Source organism: Theobroma cacao, chromosome 1, assembly GCF_053813885.1.
Source record: "Theobroma cacao isolate CCN51 chromosome 1, ASM5381388v1, whole genome shotgun sequence".
NCBI lineage: Eukaryota > Viridiplantae > Streptophyta > Magnoliopsida > Malvales > Malvaceae > Theobroma > Theobroma cacao.
In genome coordinates this window covers 42,417,514-42,440,744 of record NC_142639.1, presented here as the reverse complement: position 1 = coordinate 42,440,744, position 23,231 = coordinate 42,417,514, and the positions used below count along the sequence as shown (strand labels likewise).

At 36.4% G+C, this 23,231-nt stretch overlaps 4 protein-coding genes across 6 annotated transcripts; 2 read left to right on the top strand and 2 right to left on the bottom strand.

Moving 5' to 3' along the window:
* Positions 1-434: 434 nt before the first annotated feature.
* Positions 435-6,169, bottom strand: CCD1 (carotenoid cleavage dioxygenase 1). The gene is made up of 14 exons (XM_007052456.3): positions 5,797-6,169; positions 5,450-5,520; positions 5,304-5,318; positions 5,025-5,136; positions 4,576-4,675; positions 4,015-4,077; positions 3,742-3,852; positions 3,468-3,652; positions 3,113-3,251; positions 2,358-2,475; positions 2,174-2,275; positions 1,758-2,009; positions 993-1,104; positions 435-748 (listed from the first exon to the last, which is right to left on the bottom strand). The coding sequence occupies exons 1-14, from the start codon at positions 6,037-6,039 to the stop codon at positions 722-724; spliced, it is 1,650 nt and encodes a 549-aa protein (XP_007052518.1). The 5' UTR covers positions 6,040-6,169; the 3' UTR covers positions 435-721.
* Positions 6,170-10,570: 4,401 nt separating this feature from the next.
* On the top strand, positions 10,571-13,675 carry QRT2 (Pectin lyase-like superfamily protein). The gene is made up of 9 exons (XM_018116256.2): positions 10,571-10,926; positions 11,070-11,201; positions 11,419-11,586; positions 11,697-11,717; positions 11,828-12,035; positions 12,155-12,236; positions 12,372-12,480; positions 13,074-13,190; positions 13,279-13,675. Exons 1-9 carry the CDS (start codon positions 10,609-10,611, stop codon positions 13,498-13,500), a joined length of 1,377 nt encoding a protein of 458 aa, XP_017971745.2. The 5' UTR covers positions 10,571-10,608; the 3' UTR covers positions 13,501-13,675.
* Positions 13,676-15,485: 1,810 nt separating this feature from the next.
* Positions 15,486-17,413, top strand: LOC18614620 (cytokinin riboside 5'-monophosphate phosphoribohydrolase LOG1-like). Of its 3 annotated transcripts, none has more exons than XM_007052453.3 (7): positions 15,486-15,849; positions 16,025-16,122; positions 16,233-16,263; positions 16,338-16,482; positions 16,578-16,648; positions 16,742-16,885; positions 17,030-17,413. In XM_007052453.3, exons 1-7 carry the CDS (start codon positions 15,718-15,720, stop codon positions 17,126-17,128), a joined length of 720 nt encoding a protein of 239 aa, XP_007052515.1. In that variant the 5' UTR covers positions 15,486-15,717; the 3' UTR covers positions 17,129-17,413. The 3 variants fall into 3 exon arrangements, with proteins under 3 accessions (XP_007052515.1, XP_007052516.1, XP_017977837.1); XM_007052454.3 differs by having other exon boundaries at positions 15,493-15,849; positions 16,383-16,482; XM_018122348.2 differs by having other exon boundaries at positions 15,494-15,849; positions 16,371-16,482.
* Positions 17,414-19,568: 2,155 nt separating this feature from the next.
* Positions 19,569-23,190, bottom strand: ARP7 (actin-related protein 7). The gene is made up of 7 exons (XM_018122336.2): positions 22,842-23,190; positions 21,970-22,185; positions 21,442-21,583; positions 20,825-21,069; positions 20,357-20,540; positions 20,068-20,135; positions 19,569-19,923 (listed from the first exon to the last, which is right to left on the bottom strand). The coding sequence occupies exons 1-7, from the start codon at positions 22,917-22,919 to the stop codon at positions 19,771-19,773; spliced, it is 1,086 nt and encodes a 361-aa protein (XP_017977825.1). The 5' UTR covers positions 22,920-23,190; the 3' UTR covers positions 19,569-19,770.
* Between the last annotated feature and the right edge of the window lie 41 nt (positions 23,191-23,231).

The following is a 23,231-nucleotide window of genomic DNA, read 5'->3' as shown; positions in this document are numbered from 1 at the left end:
TCTGATCATTTCTCTCAACTGTTTTTCGATTTATGATGGAAACTTCTTAATCCATTGCAAGCTTGATAAAAGATGGATGAAACTTCTTCATTCATTCATTTATCAAACAAAAACCTGCAAAATCAGCTTTAGTTATCTGCAGAAAAGATTTTCAAGTTTCCATTGGATGTTGTTATTCTACTTCCACCGCACAAAATTCATACTTAGAACGATGATTTTTCTGGCAGTAAGTTTACGTTCATTTCATTTTCTTATCTCCTAAAAACACTTCTCCAGGACGCAATCAATCGCGTGCGGTGGTTTACTGGTATTGCATAAATCGTCCTGTTACCTTACCGTCAATCCCATAAATTTAACCCTTCCGACATCCAATAAATTTCAGTTTGCAGAAAGCAGAGCAGTCTTTTAGAAAAAGAAAAAAAACAATAACACCATGGCCAAAGAAAGGATCTCAGTTTTGGTAATGGTAGGGGGTTCCAAGGGAACTGAAACATTCTTAAAAATGCTGACAGTATCTTCTCCGTACGTGGAGTTATGCCCTTATTTATCTTCTCGGTGCGTGGAGTTATACCCTTATTACAAGCATTTTGGCTATAGTTTGGCATACCTATACATGGACAGCCAAACCCCAGGTTATGAAGTGTAGAAACCAAGGGAATCGTCTCCGGGATCTTAATTGTCTGAAAGCTCGGGTTTGTTTCAAGACGTCTACGTGCGATCTCTATTTGGCTTGTTCATGAAGTTGTTCCTGTTCCACAACAAGCAAAAGTAACCAGAGAAAATTATCAAAATCTTTGAGAAAAGAAAGGTTAACATCTTTTTTCTTTGGTTTTTATTTTTGGGCTTAAACTGTAAACTTGGCAAATCCTACTTCAAACGGGGATAAGCCTAGTTTTGGTACCGTGAGGCAGCAGCAGAATCACGTCTGTGTCTTATAAATTCCAATATCTGAACTGTGGAAAGCTAATGGAAGTACTGCAAGATATACTAACCTCGGTCACAAAGAAAGCATGGAACCCGTAAGGAACCCTGTGAGGTAATTCAACAACTGCAACGGGATCTGCTGACATTGTTTTTGCATCAATCACATTCACTGATGATTTTCTGCACAGTCAAAAAGGAAAAGAATCAAATCAGTTGGCAAGTTGACCAAATTTCAAATAGGCCTTCATCTTAAAAAGACCAAGGCAAATGGAAATTTAAAGGAGCGATTGGATCACAGTGATTAGTTCCTTCGATTCTGAAATCAAAATAGAGACAGCTATAGCAGTAAGGACCATACAAATATGTTCCTGCTCATGCAATGGAGGGAATTGAGACCATGATTTGTACAGTGCAATAAGGCATATTGTGGGCAAGGCTAAATGTTTCAATATTTACAGGAAAAGCATCAGTGAATGTGGCTGATAGTTGGCTTAAAATTTATGTAGAGATTCCACTTTTACAATCAACAAAACTCATTCCTATCAATCCATCAAATATATTTACCAAAAAGGGTAGCTAAAAATTTAAAACTCTCAGCGGGGATAGAATCACTGCTTCAATATCTCACTCTTGCACAAAACTAGTCTTTTCATCCTCAAATGGTATGTAGACAGCATTTTGGTTGCCAAGGCATGTTTAGAGAAAATTACAAATGCCAAGTACAGAATGGAAAATTTAATAGGCATGCGTGATGCAATAGAGTAGAAGTAATTCTCTCTCATTCAAAAAGATAAATGAAGTTCATGAATAGCAAGAGAAAGGGAGAGACATACCCAGTATTCTCATCATGTACAAAGAATATCAAGTAGCCGTCATCCTCTTCAGAAGTGGTCCCTGGCTCACGAGGCACAAAAATAGCTTCTGAACCAAATCTACCAGGACCCAAGTCAAAGAGGCCTTGAACATTCCCCCCAACTTCAATCTTTGGTTTTCCTGCCTCTGGTTCAGCATGCAGATCAAACTTCACAATCCCTGTGACATTTGCAATGCTGTCCAAAGTGGTTCCATATACATATCTTTGTTTTCTAAATTCACACAAGAGAAGCAATAAGTAAGAGTTTGAGTGAGATTAGAGAAAATGACCATAAGCAAATGATAAGTGCCCTATAAACTTGATCAAAAGAAGTTTAAAAGATACATATTTTCCTCTACACGTTTTCAGATTACTAACACCACAACAGATACATACCTGCCAGTGTAGTATTCATTCACCCTAGGGAAATCAACAGCAGAGACTGATAATTGCTTTTGTGAAGCAAGACCAGTTTTCATGTTGAACCTCATTTCATACCTGATTTCAATAATAAGAATGATACACAATTTGCAGTACAAAGATCATCCTACGAATTCACATAAAAGGTCAGAGTTCTCACAGCTCATTGTTAAAATTGTCTAGTTTCTCTTTGACCTCCCCACTGACCAGGTCCAGATCTGGATTCTCAAGGCGGCAAGTGATCAGAACAATTTCATCCTCCTCCTCCCAAGCATTTGCTAGTAACAGAAAGTCATTAAAGCAGTTACATTCTAACCCATTCATGTACAAAGAGCAAATATATGAAGCATAGTTTAGAAATATAATGAGAAGAAACCATGTTTCATAGAAGAATTATACATCTTTTCAGTTGGTAGCTGAATTGATAGTAACTAATTAATAGAACTACTGAGAAGATGGAAGAATAGTTCCTAAGACGTAGAAGGAAATGACTTAACAAATCAAGGATTGAGTTCGGGAAGTTTGATAAAAGTCATGTACTAGCTAATTGTCAAACATAATTGTGTAGCCACTCAACTGAAACTGATTAGATAATAATTGTCAATCCAAATCACTGAGTCTATCAATTATCTCTTTTTCCTTTTTGAAAACAAGGAAGAAATCTGAAGTTAAAATGGGTATCAATAAGTCCATGGACAAGTTGATGCTAGTGATGGTTGATGTCCTTGATAAGCCACATAACCATATAAAACATAGAAAGTGACTCCTTCCCGGAGCTGATTAAATGTGAATGTTACCGATGAGAATATGCAAATCGACAAGTACCAGCTACTAATGACCTGAAACTATCTAATAAATCTTAATTTCCTAGAAGAAAGTTTCGGAACGTAAACAATGATAAAATGCAAACAATACCATTATGAAATATAAAGCAATTAGGAAGCTCGAACCATCTGATTAGAAGGTCGTCCTTTGCATATCGTGGAAGCACACCAAAACGAGCCTTCTTTGAAGCATCAAATGAGAATATCATCTTCTTTTCTTTAACCATTTCCTGAAAATTTAAATGTCAACAATCAAAAGATGTAATCATTATCATTCACAACAATGATATCAGAAGCCAAGATTCCATCAGTTCCCATGCATAATTTCAGTTACCCACCAACATAAAAGTTTTTAAGGAGAAATCAAATAGCATTTTAGGAACCCAAGTTATATACCAACCTATACAAAGTTTTTAAAGGTGGTATTCTGATAGAAAGTGGCATACCTTTGGTCTGAAATACAAAGGAAGATCTAAGAAAATTGCATAGTTCTCAGTAATCGCAAAGTCATGCATCATGATTGGTTCTGATATTGTTATTGGTACTGGGTCGTGCATGAAACCATCTTTTGAAATGACTCTGTATGTGATATATGGTGGCTCGTGTGAATAGCCAAAAGTAAACATCTCACCTGCATGCAAAAATCTCATAAATCAAAAGCACTTTTACAACTCTCTAACTAATAATTTACTGATTTCTTATTTAAATAGTGGATCTTACCTGTGACTGGATCAACCTTTGGATGAGCAGTGAAGGAATGTGCCAGCCTCTTGTCATAATCAAGCATGCCAAGAGTTTGGAGATCTCCATCCTCGAAAACTTTAAGGACATCTGCTTGTTGCAACAGGGATTACAATTTAATGTGCAAGTTTCAATGAAGAAAAAAATAGCCAGTAAAACAAAAAAAGAATTGCAAATAAATGTAAATTTTAGTGTCCTTAACCCTCCTCATTCTTTCTTAAAAGGAAATTGATAGACAGAAGAAAAAATTACAAGGTTTATCTGCCTCTTGAAGTGCCAGAAGTTTCCCATGATGATATATGAGAGCTGTATTAGCTGTGCAAAGATGATATGCCAGGTCAGATTTTCACATCAATAATATAAGCATTTTAAAACAGGTGAACTATTGATGAGCATTAACAAAAAATTGAAAGGGTAGGGTGGGGTTGTTTCCAGACTGCATTTTGATGGATACATGTGCCACGGATTCATGGAATAAATTGAAGGACAAATAAGTTTTGGGAGCTCCCAGTAACACCTCCCAAAGGTCACCAGATCAACTATGTATCAGAATGAAGAATGTAATCCATTCTAGCTCACTCAGTTTTTCACTAATATTTCCTTATGTGATGGTTTGGGGAAATAAAATTGAGATCTTAGAATCATTGAGCCATATCTTTACCAGTGATATATGTAACAGACACAAGGGCATACAATTACTGGCACCTAACCCTGATCCAGCATAAATGCATATAACAGAACTTGCTGAAAGCTCACATCTTGAATTCAATTCATTGTCTTGCATTTCAGTAGAAACAGACTCAACAAATTTACCTGTCCCATATCCATATGATAAATCTAACACTTTAGCCTTTTCTCTCAGCTTCTGTATGTTGACCATGAGTAATCCAAAAAACCCTTTAAGGTCTCCAACCTGCAAAATGACATATCTAAGAAGAGAACAATGACATGTCCTAGATAAGCATTTGAAACAGAAGTTTTCTACAGTTAAAATTAATATCCTAGCGCTTCTTTTAAAGTCATGGAATTGTCATTGTAGTTCCAATACTGTTTAGATTTCATAAGGGTGCACCACTTAAGAGCAGCTCAAGGAAATAAGAAATAGCCAGTACAACTTTGCAATGCTTTATATCCCATTAATTTATGAAGCAAATTCCCCTGTAAATAGCACAGCAATGTATACAAAACAAATCATTAATTAGAACTAATAATCTAACTTTTTTCAACCTTTTCTTGTCAAGAAGGTAACTTGCAAGGTATACCTTCATAAATTTAGAACCTCCAAAATATTCTTCTTGTTTAATACGCGATGTCTTCACAAAACGGGAGACATATGTTGCCTTTCCATCTTTAATGCGCATACCATGAATCATTCTGCAAATTCCAAAATTAACAGTTTCCTACAGCGCACTAAATAAAGTAACAAAGCAAAGAACAATGTTTGGATTGGCATTTTGAGCAGCATCCACGTAAAAATGCAATAAATTTGCAGTGAAATGGAGTAATATTACATAAATAGTTTAGTGTCAAAGTTAACGTACCCATCTCCATCAAACCTGTAGGCAGAGAAATTTAAAAAAAGGAAAAAAAAAAAGAAAAAATGGAATTAGAAAGGATGGGTACATGGTTAACAAATCAAAGTGAAACTTGATTCAAAACAAAAACAGATGAGTTGGACATATGATACCAGTGATATGCAGCCACAGGGGCAAACTTCGGGTTGGGCCCGACCCTGACAAATTCACCATTCAAGCATTCCTGGAATTAATAGAAAATATTAGTGACATGCACATGATAGAATATTGAACAAAATTAAAACCATTTAATCAATCCAGTCTCAACCACTTCACCAAAGAATCAGTAAAGGTAAACCCTTTAGTCAGAGAAAAGAAGTAATAATAATAATAAAAAAAAAAGAATATACTCTTTCTCTTCCGTAACCACCGAACAGAGACTTTCAATGTGAATAAGCGGAAAGATTGTAGCAGGTGGTTAAAAAATGTAAAGTGGTATTAGTAGTTAGTATTTGCTTACAGGGAGGTGGCCTTTGACAGGAAGATCTTTGGTGGGAGGAGTTTCGTTGGGGGAGGGAGCGAAGTTACCAGACAGATAATGTTGAGGCTGTGAAGAATCGTACATGAGCTTAACTATCAACTTCTCCAACCAATCAATCAGCTTCGAACTCAGCCCTTTTTGCGGCTTGGGATTCACCTCAACAATTCCCGGCCCAACCCCTCGGCGGACGCCGCTCACCAGCCTCTCCTCTTCCACCGCCATATATTTCTGCCTCCAAAAACAATGGCCAGTGATTAAGCAAGATAGTGGCCGGCTATGTGTATGTATCAATCAGTGGCCTCGTCACGTTGGCCTTGTCCTTTGTTGGTGTATTAAGTGCCACGTCGCATGCTCTTCCACTGATAATGAGTAAATGCGGATAATACTCAAGCATAGAATAAGAAGTCAAATTTGATACCGGATTTTTCCTCCAGGGAGGTCCCTTCCACTACGCAACAATCCATTGCCAACCAAATATCAAGAAAAAGAATTTAGTTGCTATTTCCAAAATAGTTATCAACCACACAGTCAAATGTTTTTCCGTTATTTTCTTTCATCAACAAGTTAGATTTGATTCTAAATTTTGAGTATAAATAAATATGCATAATACATATTTTACGTGGGTAACAAATCATTAATTGATCATTATTATATTATATTGCTACTATTAAATAGGAGGAGGACCACAACAAAATCATTGGGCTTGGTGGTGACAGCATATCAGGACTTTTACCTTAATTTGTAAATTTTGTTTCTTTGTTCTGGATCCGTTTTAAATGTATAATAAAAAGCATATCATGAATAATTGATTAAGTAGAAAACAATCGTTGACTCAAGTCTAATAAATGCATATTAACTTAGAATTCCTTTTGAAAAACTACATTAAATTAATGCCTTTTTGAAATTACCGAAAAGTTTACTAACATTTTGCTGCCTATTAAATTCAAACATACATTCTTTTTTCACTATTTTTTAATTTTTTTAATTTAAAAAAATATATTTAAATTTTATTTTTTAAATAAAAAACTATATATCAATTAATGAGTCAAATATTCAAGTGTTTACTATTTTTTTTAATTTGAAACAAGTAAATATCAAAATAACTCACTATGCTAATTAAGTGCTAATTATAACGTGATGACGATGATTGTCCACGGATTGGATTGTACCATTGATGACTGTAGAAGAATTTGTAGGGCCAACCATGGAACAAGAAATGGCTATGCCGGGCACGAAGGAAGACGAAAAAGAGGATAAGAAGATGGGTTTAGGCAGCACTTGGCCGCGAGTTGGGGAGGCCATGGTCATGGGGACTAGGCAAGCGTCGAACCCCTTTGAAGAAGAAGAAAAAAGCATAGGTTATTAGGAATTCAGCAAGCTGTACTGCGCGTTAATAAATAAGAAAAATATTATATGGTATATATATAATTTTAGAATCAGCTTGTTGGATGGGATTATTAATTTTAGATATGAAAATAAATTCAATAAATCAAAAAAACTTATTCTTGTAATTGATTTCTGACAGAAATTAAATTAATTTCAAATTTCTAAATCCATTGAGTTGCTTAATTATTTCGATTTTGATCAGTTGTATTCACCTCTATAAAGGAAGGCTTTGGGTCCACTAACTCATACGTTCATAGCCTAAAAGGTATTGGGTCCCAAATCGTCCACACCTGTTTGTAGCCTAATAGGCTTTCAAAAAGGCCCACGTGACTCATCATCCTCTTGACTTTAATTTACCAATTTTATTAGTACCATAAAATAAGGTGATGTAGTTTCAACTTTCAATTTTGGCTTTTTTTTTTTTTTTTTCTTAAGCCTTGCCTTTGGATTATTATGTCACGAAAACAAGAAATCTCGTAGAGACCAAAAGTCCAAGTTACCAGAAGACTTGACGGACTAAACAATCTATTGTCACTCTGCCTCCATTTCCAATACACACCGATGCAAAGTCTATCATTACTGCCTGCCTTCTCTTTCCACCACCACCACCAAAATGCACATGCAAATCCCTTTGTCATACTCCCTCTCCTATCAACACCTTTCATAAATTCTTACCGAATTTCTTAAGATCAGAGCCTTGGGACAAATCCCATCTCTAAAATCAGGATCAGTTTTGGTGATACGTTTGCAAATCTAAAATGTAATATATATGCAATCCACGACCACCATGTGTTTTTTGCCGTAGCCAATATCTCTCCGGTAGGTTTCTACATGGTCATGTGCCACGATTTTCATAAGAAATTATAAATTTAATATCAGATATGTGTAAGAGTGAGATTAAATATTTAAAAATTTAAAATATTTTTAATTTTTTTGAGATAAAATCATGAAATCAAAATGAATAATATTTTACAAGTTGATTTGAACCGTGACATCATATGTTTCTATTACGAATCTTCAATCAAGGGGTAATATAACACTCAATGGCATACTTGAAAAAAGCTCCGATGGACGAACAATGGCCCCAAGGACACCATTATTTCCACTAGGTCATTATCACCTGTTTGATTCGTTGCATACTAGTAGAAAATAATCTACTTTCTCGTTTTAGTTTATCCCGTATTTGGTCCACCATTTCCGCCATGTTCTTTTTGCCTAAACCTCTGCAACCGGTTACCAAATTCTTGCATCTCTCTCTTCTTTATTGGGTTTTATGAGGTTTGCATGACGGTATTCTAGTTCTAGTTAAGAGAGGTTGGCAGTTTGGAACTTTGGATGCCAAATGGCATTAATCAATTCAAATCTATCTACTAGGGGGAGGGTCAATGTTTGGTGTATCCCATGCTTTGACTTTAAACTCCATCATCAACTTTCAAATCTAAAAGGGTAGTTAACCCTTAATTGTATAGATTTTGTACAAGCTTCCCAGTTGTTTTTAGATTAAAAAGCGGTTAATATTACTGCGTTATTCCCAATTATTCCAAAAGAAAAGCAATCCTACTCGAAAGAAGCATTATGACTGCTTTTGTTAATTTTTCCAATCATACAAAAAGAAATATGGAAATCGTGTATATTTTCTAAAATAACCAACTCATAGACTACGTGAAACCACATTTGTGAATGCATATATACCACATACATACGTTATAACGGCTTATAACTAAATTGAAAGTGGTGAAGTGAAAGTCTTGCCTTTGGATTATTATGTCATGAAAACCAGAAGCCTCCTTGAAATGGAAAAAACACCACAACCCAAAGTCACCGTAAGACTTGAGATCACTCGACACACCAAACCGAACAATACTCCCATCTCTCCTCTCTGCTTTCAGAATTCAAACACACCACGGTAAAGCATGAAGGGTCATGTTTTTCCTTTCTTTCTCTCCACCCCTCGAAGCACACGCAAATCCCATTCTCTCACCGCAATCTTACCTTCTTTTTGCAATTTCCCTTACACTAACGGCTAAATCACCTACATGGTGCTAACTTCTCTCACTCACCCAACCAAACCAAGGCCCTCCCCCTCTTTCTCTTTGAAGTTTTGATATAATAATGACATGTACACATGGTGATCATAAAGTCATCCGGTGCATGAATATATATGTATGCATGCACATAGTTTTTGAGTTTTATCAGGCAAGAATTTCAGGAGAGAGGATCGAAGTTGACAAACCTCTTGTTGGCAAGATATATGTATATATATATAGTAACTAATACAAGAAAACCATGCTTTAATTTGTTTCTATAAGTATAAGATTATAGTATATCTATATACCATATCTTAATCATGTGATAGTTTTTGGGACACCAAATATATTGCCTTAATTTGTGCATTAATGATTTCAATCAACAGAAGAGATTGAGTAAATATAGAAGGGCTCCTTGTTGGTTGACATGACTGGCTCTAGGAGAGTCTTGGTCTGTTTATGTGAAACCAATATTGTTTCTACAGCCCGTAAAACAAGAGTAAAACCCCATTAATGTAATCTTAGTGGGCTTAGAAAGTGGGATTAGATCTTCAATTGAACAATGATGATGAGGAAATGTTTGACATAGATGTTTGGAAAAAAATCTGTTAATTGTTCACATTAAATAAACTAGTAGCTAGCTAGTAGTCAAAATTGAGGACTTTCCAATAACTGCTCTTTGGCCTGATCAGATGGTCAAATTGTATATTATCAGGTGCTTTTTTCTAACAAAGAATAGGTGGATTAATACCAAAACTCCATACCCGAAGCTTGACAAAAATGTGAAGAACTGCACCTAACGCATCCTAATGTAAAATGCACATCCAGTAGCACATATCTGATTTTTCTTTGCTGACAGGAAGGGATGGCAGGGAAGCATTAGAAGTGTATGAGGCATGTGTATGGCAAGCATGCATGCATGCATGGATTTGAACCGAAATGAATCCAATATGTCAGCTGCATATGTATGACTGTACACATGTGCCAGAATTCAGAAGAAGGCATGTATGTTGGTAAACAAGCACAAAACAACAACTAACTAAAGCTTTTCGAGTTTCTCCATTAGTTGAAATGTGAATAAAGAAATAGCCTAGACGCAGCCAAGTAACGCTTTCGTCTCAATTTCTCGAATCTCTTAATCCATACCTTCTCTGACTTCATGAGCATTCTCTCAGACCTAAACTGCCATTGCTTCTCCACAAACACATCTCTCTCTCTCTCTCTCTCTCTCTCAACATATCATTGTCGAACAGCAACTCCCAACCCTTTCCTATAAATATATGTGTGCACTTAATGACAAAGCATAATCAATTCATAGCTCCTTTTGCATATCAATATAAGATTGTCTTTTGTCTCTCTTCTAAAAGTGAAGATCAGAATGTTCCTACAAAGCCATTGTCTCCCACTTCTCATTACATTAATCTCTTTGTCCTCCTGTTTTGGCAGTTACAGAGAGGACCCATTTCACAATGATTTTCGTCAAGGCCATGGTTATCGCCCAACAACATATCATCCATATTTTCGTACTTTTGGCGTTTCCAACCAAGGAAACTACCATAATCCCAACTCTGCAAATCTGTTCAACTATAATAATGAGATTAGGCCTAGGCTTGCCAGAGCGCGTGCCCCGGTGTCTTCAAAGGTAGTGAATGTAGATGATTTTGGAGCTAAAGCTAATGGAAGAGACGATTCCCAGGTACCCTTTTAATAAGGAAGGATTATTTTTTCACTTCAACTCTATTTTTCTACCATCCTTTTTCTTTTATGTGCTCTGTTTTCCCTTTGATCACCACCATCCTGGGAGTCAGACAGAATTCATTGGTTGACATTTGTGTTCAGGCATTTAAGAAAGCTTGGAAGTATGCTTGTTCTTCTTCTCAAGGAGCTGTTCTGGTGGTTCCTAGGAACAAGATTTATCGTCTTAAGCCAATTGATTTCTCAGGACCTTGCAAATCTGCTCTTGTGTTGAAGGTGAGATTTGGCATGCATGTATGCATGCATGCATGCTTGCCTCAGATGCTCATACATAAACAATCTCCCACGCACACATACTACTATATACATTCAGTCATAAGATGAAATGTTAAATCACTCCATTAACATTTTTCCTATATATATATATATATATATATATATATATATATATATATATATATATATATATATATATATATTTTTAACATGATAGATCTATGGAACAATTAAAGCCTCCGTTGATCACTCTGATTACCAAAAACATGGGAGACGATGGCTTTACTTTAATAATGTTCAAAATTTAAGAGTAGAAGGTGGAGGCATCATCAATGGGAATGGCAGAAAATGGTGGGAAAAGTCCTGCAAGATCAACAAAGCCCTCGTATGTCATTTTGCATCAGATTAAATTTCCAAATTAAAATTTTGTCAATTTATATCAGTAAACAGCTAATGCTTCTTCCATTACTCTGTTTTTGTTTTATCATTTTGCAGCCTTGCAAGGATGCACCAACAGTAAGTTTCACACCCTTTCTCATTCTTTTACATATAATTGCCTTAAACTATCTGATATTTGGAGATATAATTGTTTAATATAGTAATACTAAACAAAACTGTTTTTGCAGGCTGTAACCTTCTATGAATGCAGTAACCTGAAAGTGGCAGGACTGCGGATAAAAAATGCACAGCAAATGCATCTTACATTTCAAAAATGTGTCAATGTGAAAGTCTTTAATCTTTTCGTGACCGCACCTGGAAACAGCCCCAACACCGATGGAATCCATGTCACTGAAACCCAGAATATTAGCATCAAGAACTGTGTCATCAGGACAGGTAACTGATCCAGGCAATCAAGTTACTTTACCAGATAAAAGACAGCGCTTGAATTAATCAGGGGACTTCTAAAACTTCAACAACTTTTTTGCTGAACAATTCATCTGATGCAATTGCAGGTGATGACTGCATCTCCATAGTGAGCGGCTCCAAACTTGTCCGCGCCACGGGTATAACTTGTGGACCGGGCCATGGAATCAGGTCTCGAATTCAACACTAGTCAATCAAACTTTTGACCTACTTGATTTCAACTTTCTTGTTTCTGCATTGAGATACATGGTAATTGATGGAGTAAATTTCCTGATGGGATTTTACTGCAATTTGTTGTTCTTTCAGCATTGGCAGCTTAGGAGCTGGAAATTCTGCAGCTTATGTGTCCGATGTAATAGTGAATAAAGCAAAACTTTCAGGAACCACCAACGGAGTGAGAATAAAGACTTGGCAGGTACGAACTTTCTTTTGAGTGAGACTAAAATTCTTTGATTGCTGTAGAATTTTGTAAATAAATGGTTTCAGCTGCAAGTAACAAAGGAAAACTTGATTGAACGCTACAAAAAAATTGGGCACTTTGATTTTTAGTCAAAAAAGTTGAAAATCTGTTTGAAATCTTGGCTTAACTCTGCTAAAATGGTTCGCTGAGTAGGATCCTAAGGTTGCTCTAATTGATCCATCAAGAAGGAAAAAAGGGTTGCTCCAATTAAGCCGCAATATTTGCAATAGATTACGAACAGATACAAGAACTTGAGGGCTCCTGGAAAACTCACCAAACAAAAGGAAAAGTTAAACTGGTAAACTGTGAATTAGGGATGAAAATTGGTTTCTGGTAATAATGATTTCAACAAGCCAACTACCTCTTGTTTCTACCTCTAACTTCACAGATAACCTAGATTTAACAATTTTCTACTACCTTGTTGACTTGCCTGAGAATTTGTTTACCTAAATTTTGGGATGACAAAGATGAGAACTGCCAACGGAATTAATATATATAGTTTCGAACTTCAGATTACAGTATGTTCACTCGGTGTAATTTGTCTTTAGGGAGGATCAGGGTATGCCAAGAACATCAAATTCCAAAATATTGTGATGCACAACGTCAGCAATCCCATAATTATCGATCAAAACTATTGTGATCAACGAAATCCATGCTCCAAACAGGTAAAAAAGAAACAAGCCATTAACCCCTTTCACCTTGAGATTACAAACATGTATATCAGAGCATTAACCATGTCTACTGAATTGCCAGGAGTCAGCTGTGCAAGTGAGCAACGTGCTTTACCAAAACATCAGAGGAACCAGTGCCTCTAACGTGGCAATGAAATTCGATTGCAGCCAGAGCTTTCCTTGCCGAGGCATTTTCTTGCAAAATGTGGCTTTAGCACCACAAGAAGAAGATATTGCAGAGGCTTCGTGTTCTAACGTTAGATTATCTTACCAGGGGAAAGTTTCTCCACCTTGCACAACCTGAAAGGACAAGCGGACAAACCCTTATTCATTAATTAATCTGTTAAAAGTGGTTGCTTCTGACTTCTGTAAATTGAAAAATCAATTATTTTTATGTTGAAATGCTTAATTCAGTTAGATGTCTCTTCTTTATGCCCTTGAAAATGACCTTTTTCTGTGCAAGTTGAATAAAAATCAATTAGGAGTTTGTTGTTTCAACATTTCTTTTATTCAAACTTTAACTTTTTTATATTATTATATAAACATATTGTATTATTATAACATATATAACAATACTATTATAAAAATTTTAATTAATTCAATTAATTGATTAATCGGTTAAAATTTCATCATCGATCATTTTCAATTGATTTAATTAAAAGAATTTCTTAACCAAATTAAGTGTTTGCTACCCATAAATGCATGTAAATTATACTTAATTAACAAATTCTAAGCACTTTCGGTGCCTAGTATGCATAGGCTATAACCAGGCAACAGTGGGCCTATGGCCCTAATTCATAGACAAAATTAAGCTTGAATAAGAGTGTGCATGGCTTTTTGCATGGTGTCTATTAGGATAATGAAATCAAGAAACTTCTGATTCTCTTCAAATTATGATACTAAAAAATTGTCAAATTGATACATTACAGAAACTACATTTGCCCACTGAGTAAGGAGTTTTGTAATGGTACTAAACAATGGGAAAACTACTCCCCTCGTATTCAATGAATTAGTTTAATGGGGAGCTAAGCATGACAAAACACAAAGTGCCAAGGAATGGGTACGAACTACATTGGTTTAGAGTTCACATGTGTACCAAAGCATTATCAGGGAGAGGGAGGACAAAAGCAAGAACGTCCCAACCACCAGCTTCTTTGCCTTTTATTTCACAATAAAAATGAAGCTTGGGCAGACAGATATGGGGGGACCCTGTTGATTGAAGAGGGTACTCTTTGAATTCAGGTTTCTTGTCATTCCGAACCCAAATCAGTCTAATTCTTTGGCCTTTTGTCTAGACGCCTAATGTGCAACTTCGTCCTTGGTTTTGAGAATGTTGGAACCTGTTATGGGCAAAGGAACAATATAATGATTGTTTGAATCCCGAGAGAACAATCCACTTTTTTTTGTTTTTGTTTTCATCAAAGTATTAGATGAAAGCAAATAAGTTTGGTGGGATCATGTCATCTCAAATCCATTACATATATTTCTAATTAATAAGAAGATTAGGGGGTCCAAATGTACCTTTTTTTTTCTTTAACAGGTAGTCGAATGATCATCTAATAGATTCCTAGTAATAGCCTATCATCATCTAATTATTGAAGGAAAAAATATTAAAAAAAGCATCATGTTATTTCCTTTTTCATCTAATTAAAATATAAGGGGGTGGGTGATGATAAATTAACTAATATGAAATTGAAGAATATGGAGGATAAGAATATGAATTCAATGAGAGTCTAATGGATATTGACTTCACTCAGGGCATAGGCATCATCAACTAATTATTCATCATATTTTTTTGGGTTTTTTTGGATAAAGCATAACCAAATAAAAATGTAGCATTAGTCACTAATAAAACAATGAAGGGAAATGAGACTATATATATCAAATTTGAATCTGGTTAAGATATAATTATGGTTAAATTTTCTATTTTATGCAATGAAGAAATAACTTATCCTTCCTCTCTCTCTCTCTCTCTTTATTATATCTATATCTGTATATATAATTTATCAATTTATGTACACACACACCTTAAACTTAACTGAAACGCAATGAAAATGCAATGTCCCTTCAGGCATTCAGATTATGGATTTTTGGCCCACTAAGATGCGACTGAGACAGATTGAATGACCAAAATGCAAGTGCGAAGCCCCAAGATGCAAGTGTTATGATTGACATATGGACAAAAATGGTAAGGGCATGGCTAAATTCAGGATTCTAAATTACTAAAAAACGGTTTATCGGGGAGAGAGAGAAGGGGGGGAATGATTACTTAGAGGGAAGGTAAAGGATGGAGATGGGCTTTTGTTGGGCTCTTCTCCAACATAAAGGTAACTGTTTAACCAGACAAAAGGAAGTGTTCGTGAATGATTGTGATAAAAGGGGTTAGAGGTTCAGAAGCAGGGGTGTCTCCATCTGCTTCCTTCAAACACTGATCTCTTCTGCATTTGTAGTTCCCTGTGTCTCTTTCTCACATATCATTTCTTTTTCTACTCTTTTCTTTGCACACAACCTTCTGGGAGAAATGGAAAGAGAAGGAACATCCACCGCAAATGAAATGAAAAGGAGGTTCAAGAAAATATGCGTTTTCTGTGGTAGTAATGCTGGATACAAGGCTTCTTTCGGTGATGCAGCTCTCGAGCTTGGTAAACAGCTGGTAGCACTCTAACCATACTAATGTTCCAACCAGGAAATTCTTTCATTTGTTTCATTAATTTTCCATGTCCTCAAAGCTTAGGAGAGATTTTGCATGCATGTATATTCCAACCACTCTCGTACATGCTTTGACATCTGATCATGTGTAATATTGATTGATGTTTCTTTGACCCTAGGTTGAAAGAAAGATTGATTTGGTCTATGGTGGAGGAAGTGTAGGTCTAATGGGATTGATCTCTCAGACTGTCTTTAACGGTGGTTGTCATGTACTTGGGTACACCTTTTATTTCTGAACTTGCATGTCTATCAGTATGTATATGTATAAATATCCTCTTTGCGGTCTTGTGGGAAAATTTTACCTATTTTCCTTTTGGGTTCCTGTAGAGTGATTCCTAGAGCTCTTTTGCCCCAAGAGGTACTATACTGCCTATATTCCATTATTCCTCATTTTGCATGCTTTACTTAATTTTTGCCTCTCAAAAAATGAAGGTGAAAGCTATTCACTTAAAAAGGAAAAAAAAGACTTCATTGCAGATATCCGGGGAAACTGTTGGAGAATTGAAAACAGTTGCAGACATGCATCAAAGAAAGTCAGAAATGGCAAAACATGCTGAAGCTTTCATTGCACTTCCTGGTGATCTTTCCTATAAATTTCCCATATTTCTCGGATAACTGTATTAGTATAAATTTTCTTTAAACAAACTTGAATCAAAACTGTAACGTGCTCAGGAGGTTATGGTACCATGGAAGAGCTGTTAGAGATGATAACCTGGTCTCAGTTAGGAATCCATGAGAAGCCCGTACGTTTGGTCCTCCCTTTCTTTTATTATTTCTTGCAATTTAAAATAAAGAAATCTATGGGTGTTTTCATCTGATTTTGAATTCTCTAACAGGTTGGATTGTTGAATGTCGACGGATATTACAACTGCTTGCTTGATTTATTTGACAAGGGAGTTGAAGAAGGCTTCATTGACAGTTCTGCGAGACATATTGTGGTTATTGCAGATACAGCCGAAGAACTTATCAGGAAAATGGAGGTATAACATATCTTTTGTAAAGAAAAAAATGCTGTTGATTTCACTAGTGTTTATGATATTTTGCAAACATTTTGTGTTGAATTATTGGAGACGATGACAGAACAAAATTGAGGACGCAGTAAGGGATGCTTTGTTAATTTGCAGGAGTACGCGCCAGTGCATGACAAGGTTGCACCCAGACAAAGTTGGGAAGTGGACCAACTATCAGAGTCTACTGGAAGCGGGGAACCCCTAAGCTCTTAGATATTAATCAGCAATCTCTATATGCATAATTAAGATATATCTATATCTATATCTATATCTATATCTATATATATATATATATAGGTGTAGTTCCATATTGATCAAAAGAATATGACAGCAAAGGCAGCCAATCTCTCTCTTTCTCATTCCTGGTGGGAAAATCCTGAGATCCTGAATCATAATTACCCTTTATAGACATGAATCATTCTGATATATATATAATTAATATGTTGCAGCTCCTTTGAATCCATTGTGGGAAATTCTAAAGAAAAATCCTTAAAAGCACTCATCATTTTTCTTTCCCTCTGTTATGGCCATTGACTTGTATAAAAAAAAGCCTGCAATTTGGCTTGAGGCAAGGTGGGGTGGGGCAAAGAGAAGAGAGAAGCATAGATGGTTGTAGTTTTCTGGGGATTATTTTTCCTTTCTTAGGCTCGGGATGCCGTGAGTCAAGTCTTTGTCCACTTGCTTTTATATCTTGCTGTGTGGGGCAAGTTATGAATCAGATTCTGACGTGCGGATGGGAAGCCTTTGGATTTTGGGTTGATAGTTCGCTGTGGCTCTGTAGGCTTGGGTCCCATTAAATAATTGGCATCAATCACATTTGTTTTGAGTGTGTTTTTTTCCCCTTAGAGCCTTTTAAACCTCTATGATCTAACAAATTGACAATCGGAGTAGTGTTTTCCTTTTGCCTTCTTGATAATGCAGCCAAATCTCGTTGTTAAGAATCTGACTCAAACATGAAGAAGTGACCAAGAATCTGATCACATTTTGGTTATGAAACAGGCATTCGATTAGAAATAACTTTAGAAAACAGGACAGCCCCTCGGGAGCATAGCCCCCGCAAGAACCTCCTTGGAAACAGAGCAGATGCCTATGAAGAGTGAGAGTGAACATAACAGATTGTCAGATTTCGAAATGTTCACTTTTGGGGATTGAAACGTTGAGATACTAATGGGTAGTAAAGAACCTATTCAAGTTGCAATTTAAAACGTCAAAAATGTCTGGTTCAGCTGAAGCTTTGGGGCTTTGAACTCCAGTTTCTTGATGTCCAGCAGGATAGAAAAACATGCTGCCAAAATAGCAAGCTGAAATCCACCATTCATTATTTGGACACTTTTTTGCTGTCATTTCTAACAGGCAAAAACCAAATCTGAAATTTAACCCAACTTGTTTCACACCTTCACCACCTACCCCAAGTCCAATGGATGCTTCGGTGCTTCTTCTGACAATGTTTGTTGTACATGAACAAATGAGTCTTCCCCCCTTTTTCCAAGTTTATGTGAAAAGTAAACTAGGATACAACAAAGTTGTGTTTAGTTAGTATTTTTGGGGGGAACCTTCTGGAATCAAAGTGCGATCCTAGTGATTTTAAAGTTCTCTTGGTGCATTTCCTTCTAAGTTATCTGGCTTGTTTCGTCCCTCAATCAATCAATCTAAATGCTTCATAAAACGTAAAGTCTTGAATCCCAAATTGCAGGTGGAGTCCAAGGGGAGAAGAAAGCATGGAGGTTTATTTTTGTACCATTAACAAACCTCGGGCCATCTTTTCTTCGACTTGTCCTTAACGCCCCATAGGAAGAATAAACGTGGAAGAGAAGTTAACCGCATCTTAGCAAGGAACAAAGAGTCAGAAAGAGTAGGAAAGAAGTTCCAATGGGGCCTTGGAGCCAATCGATTATGAATAAGACGGACGAAGTTGGCAAAGGTGATGTAGGATGGTACTAACAAAGCCAGATGAGCTGTCATGACTCGTGAAGAATTCCAACTCAGTACATCACTTGAACCGTTCATAGAGAATCAGGATCATAACTAGGTGATGTGGACTCAAGTACGGGCACCATTAGCAGAGCACTATCGTTATCAATAGCCTCGTAGTCATGAGTGCGAAAGATTGTCTCAGCCTGCGGAAAAATTGCACCACAATCTCTACAAAATCATTCGAGGCAAAATGAATTCAAGTCTTTCACCTTAGTAATTATGGTTCTCATGATCGAACAGTTCCTCGGCTCACTATAGCTAGTTGCGATCGTGCACACACCAACCATCAGCTAACCTATAAGTGCCTGCAGTTCTTTAAGCTGATGTCCTGCCTGACTTGCAAGTAGGGAACGGGGTCAATTCACTAAGGCAATGGATATGGGAAGAGACTGAAATGTCCTTAGTGATTGAGACAAGGAAAACAGCTGCAAAAGCATTCAATCAATCCCTTCAGACATTGTTCTTCCTTTGTTTTCAATTAGAAAACTAATTGTATAAGAATGACTAGAAATTGTTGGGACAACAGATAGATACATTTAAGGGATTTTTCACAATCATATAAATCAGGCCCTCCATAATATAAATTAAAGGCAAAAAGAAACATATATAAGTAGAGGATATATCAATTAGGTCCACCGTAATGAAGGTAGCACAAAACAATTCTGATTAACTTGTTCAATTGCTGCAAGCCAAGGAAATGCTGATCCTTGAAATTAAAAAAATACTGAGTCACCTACACTGATATCAGTAACATAAGCGTGCAATTTTCTTTCTCAGTTAACACAAATTTCAATTCCTGGTTTTTCTACTGCCATTAGTATCCTAATATACTACAGACAGAAAGCTGCGAACAAGAACTTAGCTCACTTAGGTAAAATTAATCAAAAACACTTTCGATGAACAACAGAAGGGCCAGTCTCATCATAATCTGCCTTTGTTACATGCTGATTTTGTGGAAACACCACTTTAGCAAGAATTGCACCTCCCACCCATGCTGAGTACACTGTCAAATTCTCTGGCATATATTCTGGAGGCTGCAAACATAAACTAAGAAAGATTAACACAACCAATTAGAAAGCAAGTTATACATATTTAGACTGATGTATTTTGCCCCATTCGTTCACCGTGTGAGAATTGCCAAATATGGCATTAATTCACCTGGTCACATAATAGATTACCTTTACTAGTGAAGGACGGATAGCTGATGAGCACAGGCTTGCTTCTTTCTGGAACCTATCTTCAAAACCTGCAGTAAGCAGAGGTAAAACAAGTTAACAGCGGTGAAGCAAATAGTCAACATGCAACATATTAACATCAAAGCAACTACACCTAAAATTCTAATGAAACATATGTCATTGCTAAGAGCATGCCTATGCAACATATTATTGACAATTCTCTTAAATCAATCCAAAACTAACCCTCGTTCATTATCCAAACATCAGAAGGATCAAAAGATATGATTCTTACCAGTCATAGAAGTAGTCCCACCACAAAGGACAGTATTTTCTAGCAGTTGCTTCTGGTTCTCAGAAGAAACTGTTGAAATACTACGAACAAGCTGCTCAACAATTCCATGAGCTTCTAAACCCAAAATAGATGGTTGAAACAATGCCTCACCAACAGTAAATCTTTCTCTTCCAATTCTTATCACCTGAATTGACATTTGAAAAGTATTACAATAAAAAACAGAACAACTCGGAGATCCTAAATGCAGATGCACCACATTAAGAACATTCATCTTCTTTTTCTTATGTATGATATGCAAATTTATAACAGCCATTAACTGCTTATGTCAATCTTCTACATACTCCAAATTATAATATGAGAGATATTGAGCCAGCAAACTTTAAGGAGGCCCAAGGTAAGATTAAGGACTTTGATAAAAATCAGGAACTTAAACAAGGGGGAAAATAAACCAAAAAAGAAAAAACAAACCTGTCCATCAGGCAGGGTATGTTCCTCTGTCTCACATGATTTAAGGGTTCTGTCATAAGCAAGTTCATCTTCAGCACAACATGAGAACTGCTCTTTTAATTTCTCAACATCTGAGAAGCTGAAGTTTACCATAGGATTGGATTTACCCAGTTCTTGAGCAAGTAACTTTGTCAAATCAATACCTCCAATTTCAAATCTTCTTGAGGCAATGTGTTGGACAGCACCTTCAAGTACCGGAGCTATGTCTGTTGACAAGGGCAAAGACCACATGGCACAACAGAAAATCAATAACATTAATAAGAAAAAGCCTTTGCAGCTTAAAGCCAAGTATAACTGATTCCTGATCTATTGTCCACAACTAAATTCTAACTCTATGAGGTATGCTAAATACCTCACCAGTAAGATATTTTATTTTCACTTCCTGTAATTACTCAATGTTCAAGGCCGTTATTTATTTTGTTATGAATTTGTGAAAGAGCTCAATACTTGTTATCCTGCTGGTCTTATATTTTCTGATATGAGTAAAAAGATTTTAACTTGCCCATTACACACACGAGTATAGAACCAAGCACCCAAAATATTAAACCTCACATGCTTCAATGCATTCATGCACATACCTATCTTCCCATGACCAATATCAACAGTACAACCTGAGATACGCCCAACAGCATACAGAGATAATACTGCTTGCTCTGATGCATAAAATCCCGAGACATTAAAAGTTTCGAATAGCAACTGCACCAGTTGTTCTCTGACAGCCTGGAAAATAATTAGTTATAAGGAGAAACATAAAGTATAATAATTTTACAGCATTTATTCACATGGTAATCAACCTCAAAGAATAATAGATTTGGCCAGAATGTTAGGACAAAAGTAAAATGGGCATGGCAGGGAAAATGAGGAGGTACTACAAAAGGGTTTAACAGTTACCAAATCCCTTCTACTAATTAAAAGCCAGTTAATGAGGGATTACAGCAGGTAAATGAAATCTGCATTTAGCCTAAAACTACAATTGTCTATTTTTCTCAAGAATAGGCAAACATAACCTTTGATCGAACTGCATGCTGTTCGATACTTTCCTTTAGTCAGAAAAAGATCAACTTGAAGATCAGCAAGAATAGAATGAAAAAGATAAGGTGGCCAACCTTGGGAGTACCAAGTGGATCTGTAAACAATATTTGTCCTTCATTCCCAACTTCCCATCCAAGGCCAGTGTATAGAACATGGTGCAACAAATCTTCCATGGCATCCCAGTCTCTAATGAATCCTCGCACAACAGGATCAATTGTGACATCTTCAAACATTGAATTATCAGCTGAGGATCCATCTTCAAGCATGCGTTTCATTTGAGTAGGAATTATCTGACCACAATTTAAAGAATTAAAATTGCCATACCTCACACCCGTACAAGTAATTCAACCAAAATGAAAACACAAAATTAAGAGAAGACGCAACACTTATTCAAACCTTCTAAAAGAAAGAGATTAAAGGAGTAGAGAGAGAAAGAGAGCAAGGTTTCAACGACTTTCCTTTCATGTCAAGGCTCAGAGAGGAAGAAATCCAAAATCTCCCATACAATAAAAGGAAATTCAACATTGCCACCCCAAAGAAACTAAAAACTAGTAGCACGCTTGATGACACGAGTCCATAAACTTTTTTTTTTTAATTTTTTACACACACTCTAATACAGTATAAGACATGATTTATCCTTCAACAATATCCGCAAAACCAAGTGAGTAAAACGTTAAAGTTGACAGCATCATGAAAATGCTGTATTCTGCAAGAATTCCCATGATTATAAAGACGGAGTCACACAAACCATGAAATTCAATTGTTCCAACAGATAGTAACAGCACAATAGTTTTAGTTTTTGTCTCTTTCTTCTGTAATTTTTCCGTTCAGGAACTGGTCTCAACGTCCCCTTAGACTTTTCTCAGAAACAATTCTACTTGTTTTTTCAATTTTCCTCGTTTGGTGTTTCTTTACCTATTCGAAGCGAGGTGTTGAAGAAACATACCATGGACGGAGCCTGATCTGGGATCGCGGGTCCCGCCTTGAGAAGCTTGGAGCCAGCATCGACCACTGCCGCCTCCATTTGGCCACGACGTGCCCCAAAACGTAAACCCTAATTATCAATCTGCAGACAGAGAGACAGAGATGTATGTGTTGGGAAAAACCCTAGATTTGGTGTTGGGGTTGTAGTCAGAGGGTTTATCAATCTGTTGAAGGCTTAAAGCTCTTCGCTTTCAAAATGGCTAAAGCACTTTGGAAATGCACGAGCGGGGCTTTGTCTGTTACTAGTCCTACTGTCTACTGGGTAGCCTTTTTTCTTCTTAGCGGGCAATGGTATCCTCCCTCCTCGTTTAAAATCTATTTATTTATATTATTATTTTTGTAAATAAATAAA

Excerpts from the sequence above, each read along its gene's own strand:
- CCD1 (XM_007052456.3), bottom strand. The coding sequence starts at position 6,039 with ATGGCGGTGGAAGAGGAGAGGCTGGTGAGCGGCGTCCGCCGAGGGGTT. Across the intron at positions 4,078-4,575 it reads ATCATATGGATATGGGACAG|CTAATACAGCTCTCATATAT; the intron begins GTAAATTTGTTG and ends ATCTTTGCACAG. Across the intron at positions 3,853-4,014 it reads TCAAGAGGCAGATAAACCTT|ATGTCCTTAAAGTTTTCGAG; the intron begins GTAATTTTTTCT and ends TGCAACAAGCAG.
- QRT2 (XM_018116256.2), top strand. The coding sequence starts at position 10,609 with ATGTTCCTACAAAGCCATTGTCTCCCACTTCTCATTACATTAATCTCT. Across the intron at positions 10,927-11,069 it reads ATGGAAGAGACGATTCCCAG|GCATTTAAGAAAGCTTGGAA; the intron begins GTACCCTTTTAA and ends ATTTGTGTTCAG. Across the intron at positions 11,718-11,827 it reads CTTGCAAGGATGCACCAACA|GCTGTAACCTTCTATGAATG; the intron begins GTAAGTTTCACA and ends CTGTTTTTGCAG.
- LOC18614620 (XM_007052453.3), top strand. The coding sequence starts at position 15,718 with ATGGAAAGAGAAGGAACATCCACCGCAAATGAAATGAAAAGGAGGTTC. Across the intron at positions 16,649-16,741 it reads TAGGAATCCATGAGAAGCCC|GTTGGATTGTTGAATGTCGA; the intron begins GTACGTTTGGTC and ends ATTCTCTAACAG. Across the intron at positions 16,886-17,029 it reads AACTTATCAGGAAAATGGAG|GAGTACGCGCCAGTGCATGA; the intron begins GTATAACATATC and ends GTTAATTTGCAG.
- ARP7 (XM_018122336.2), bottom strand. The coding sequence starts at position 22,919 with ATGGAGGCGGCAGTGGTCGATGCTGGCTCCAAGCTTCTCAAGGCGGGA. Across the intron at positions 20,541-20,824 it reads ATACCCTGCCTGATGGACAG|GTGATAAGAATTGGAAGAGA; the intron begins GTTTGTTTTTTC and ends ATGTCAATTCAG. Across the intron at positions 20,136-20,356 it reads TGGGACTACTTCTATGACTG|GTTTTGAAGATAGGTTCCAG; the intron begins GTAAGAATCATA and ends TGCTTACTGCAG.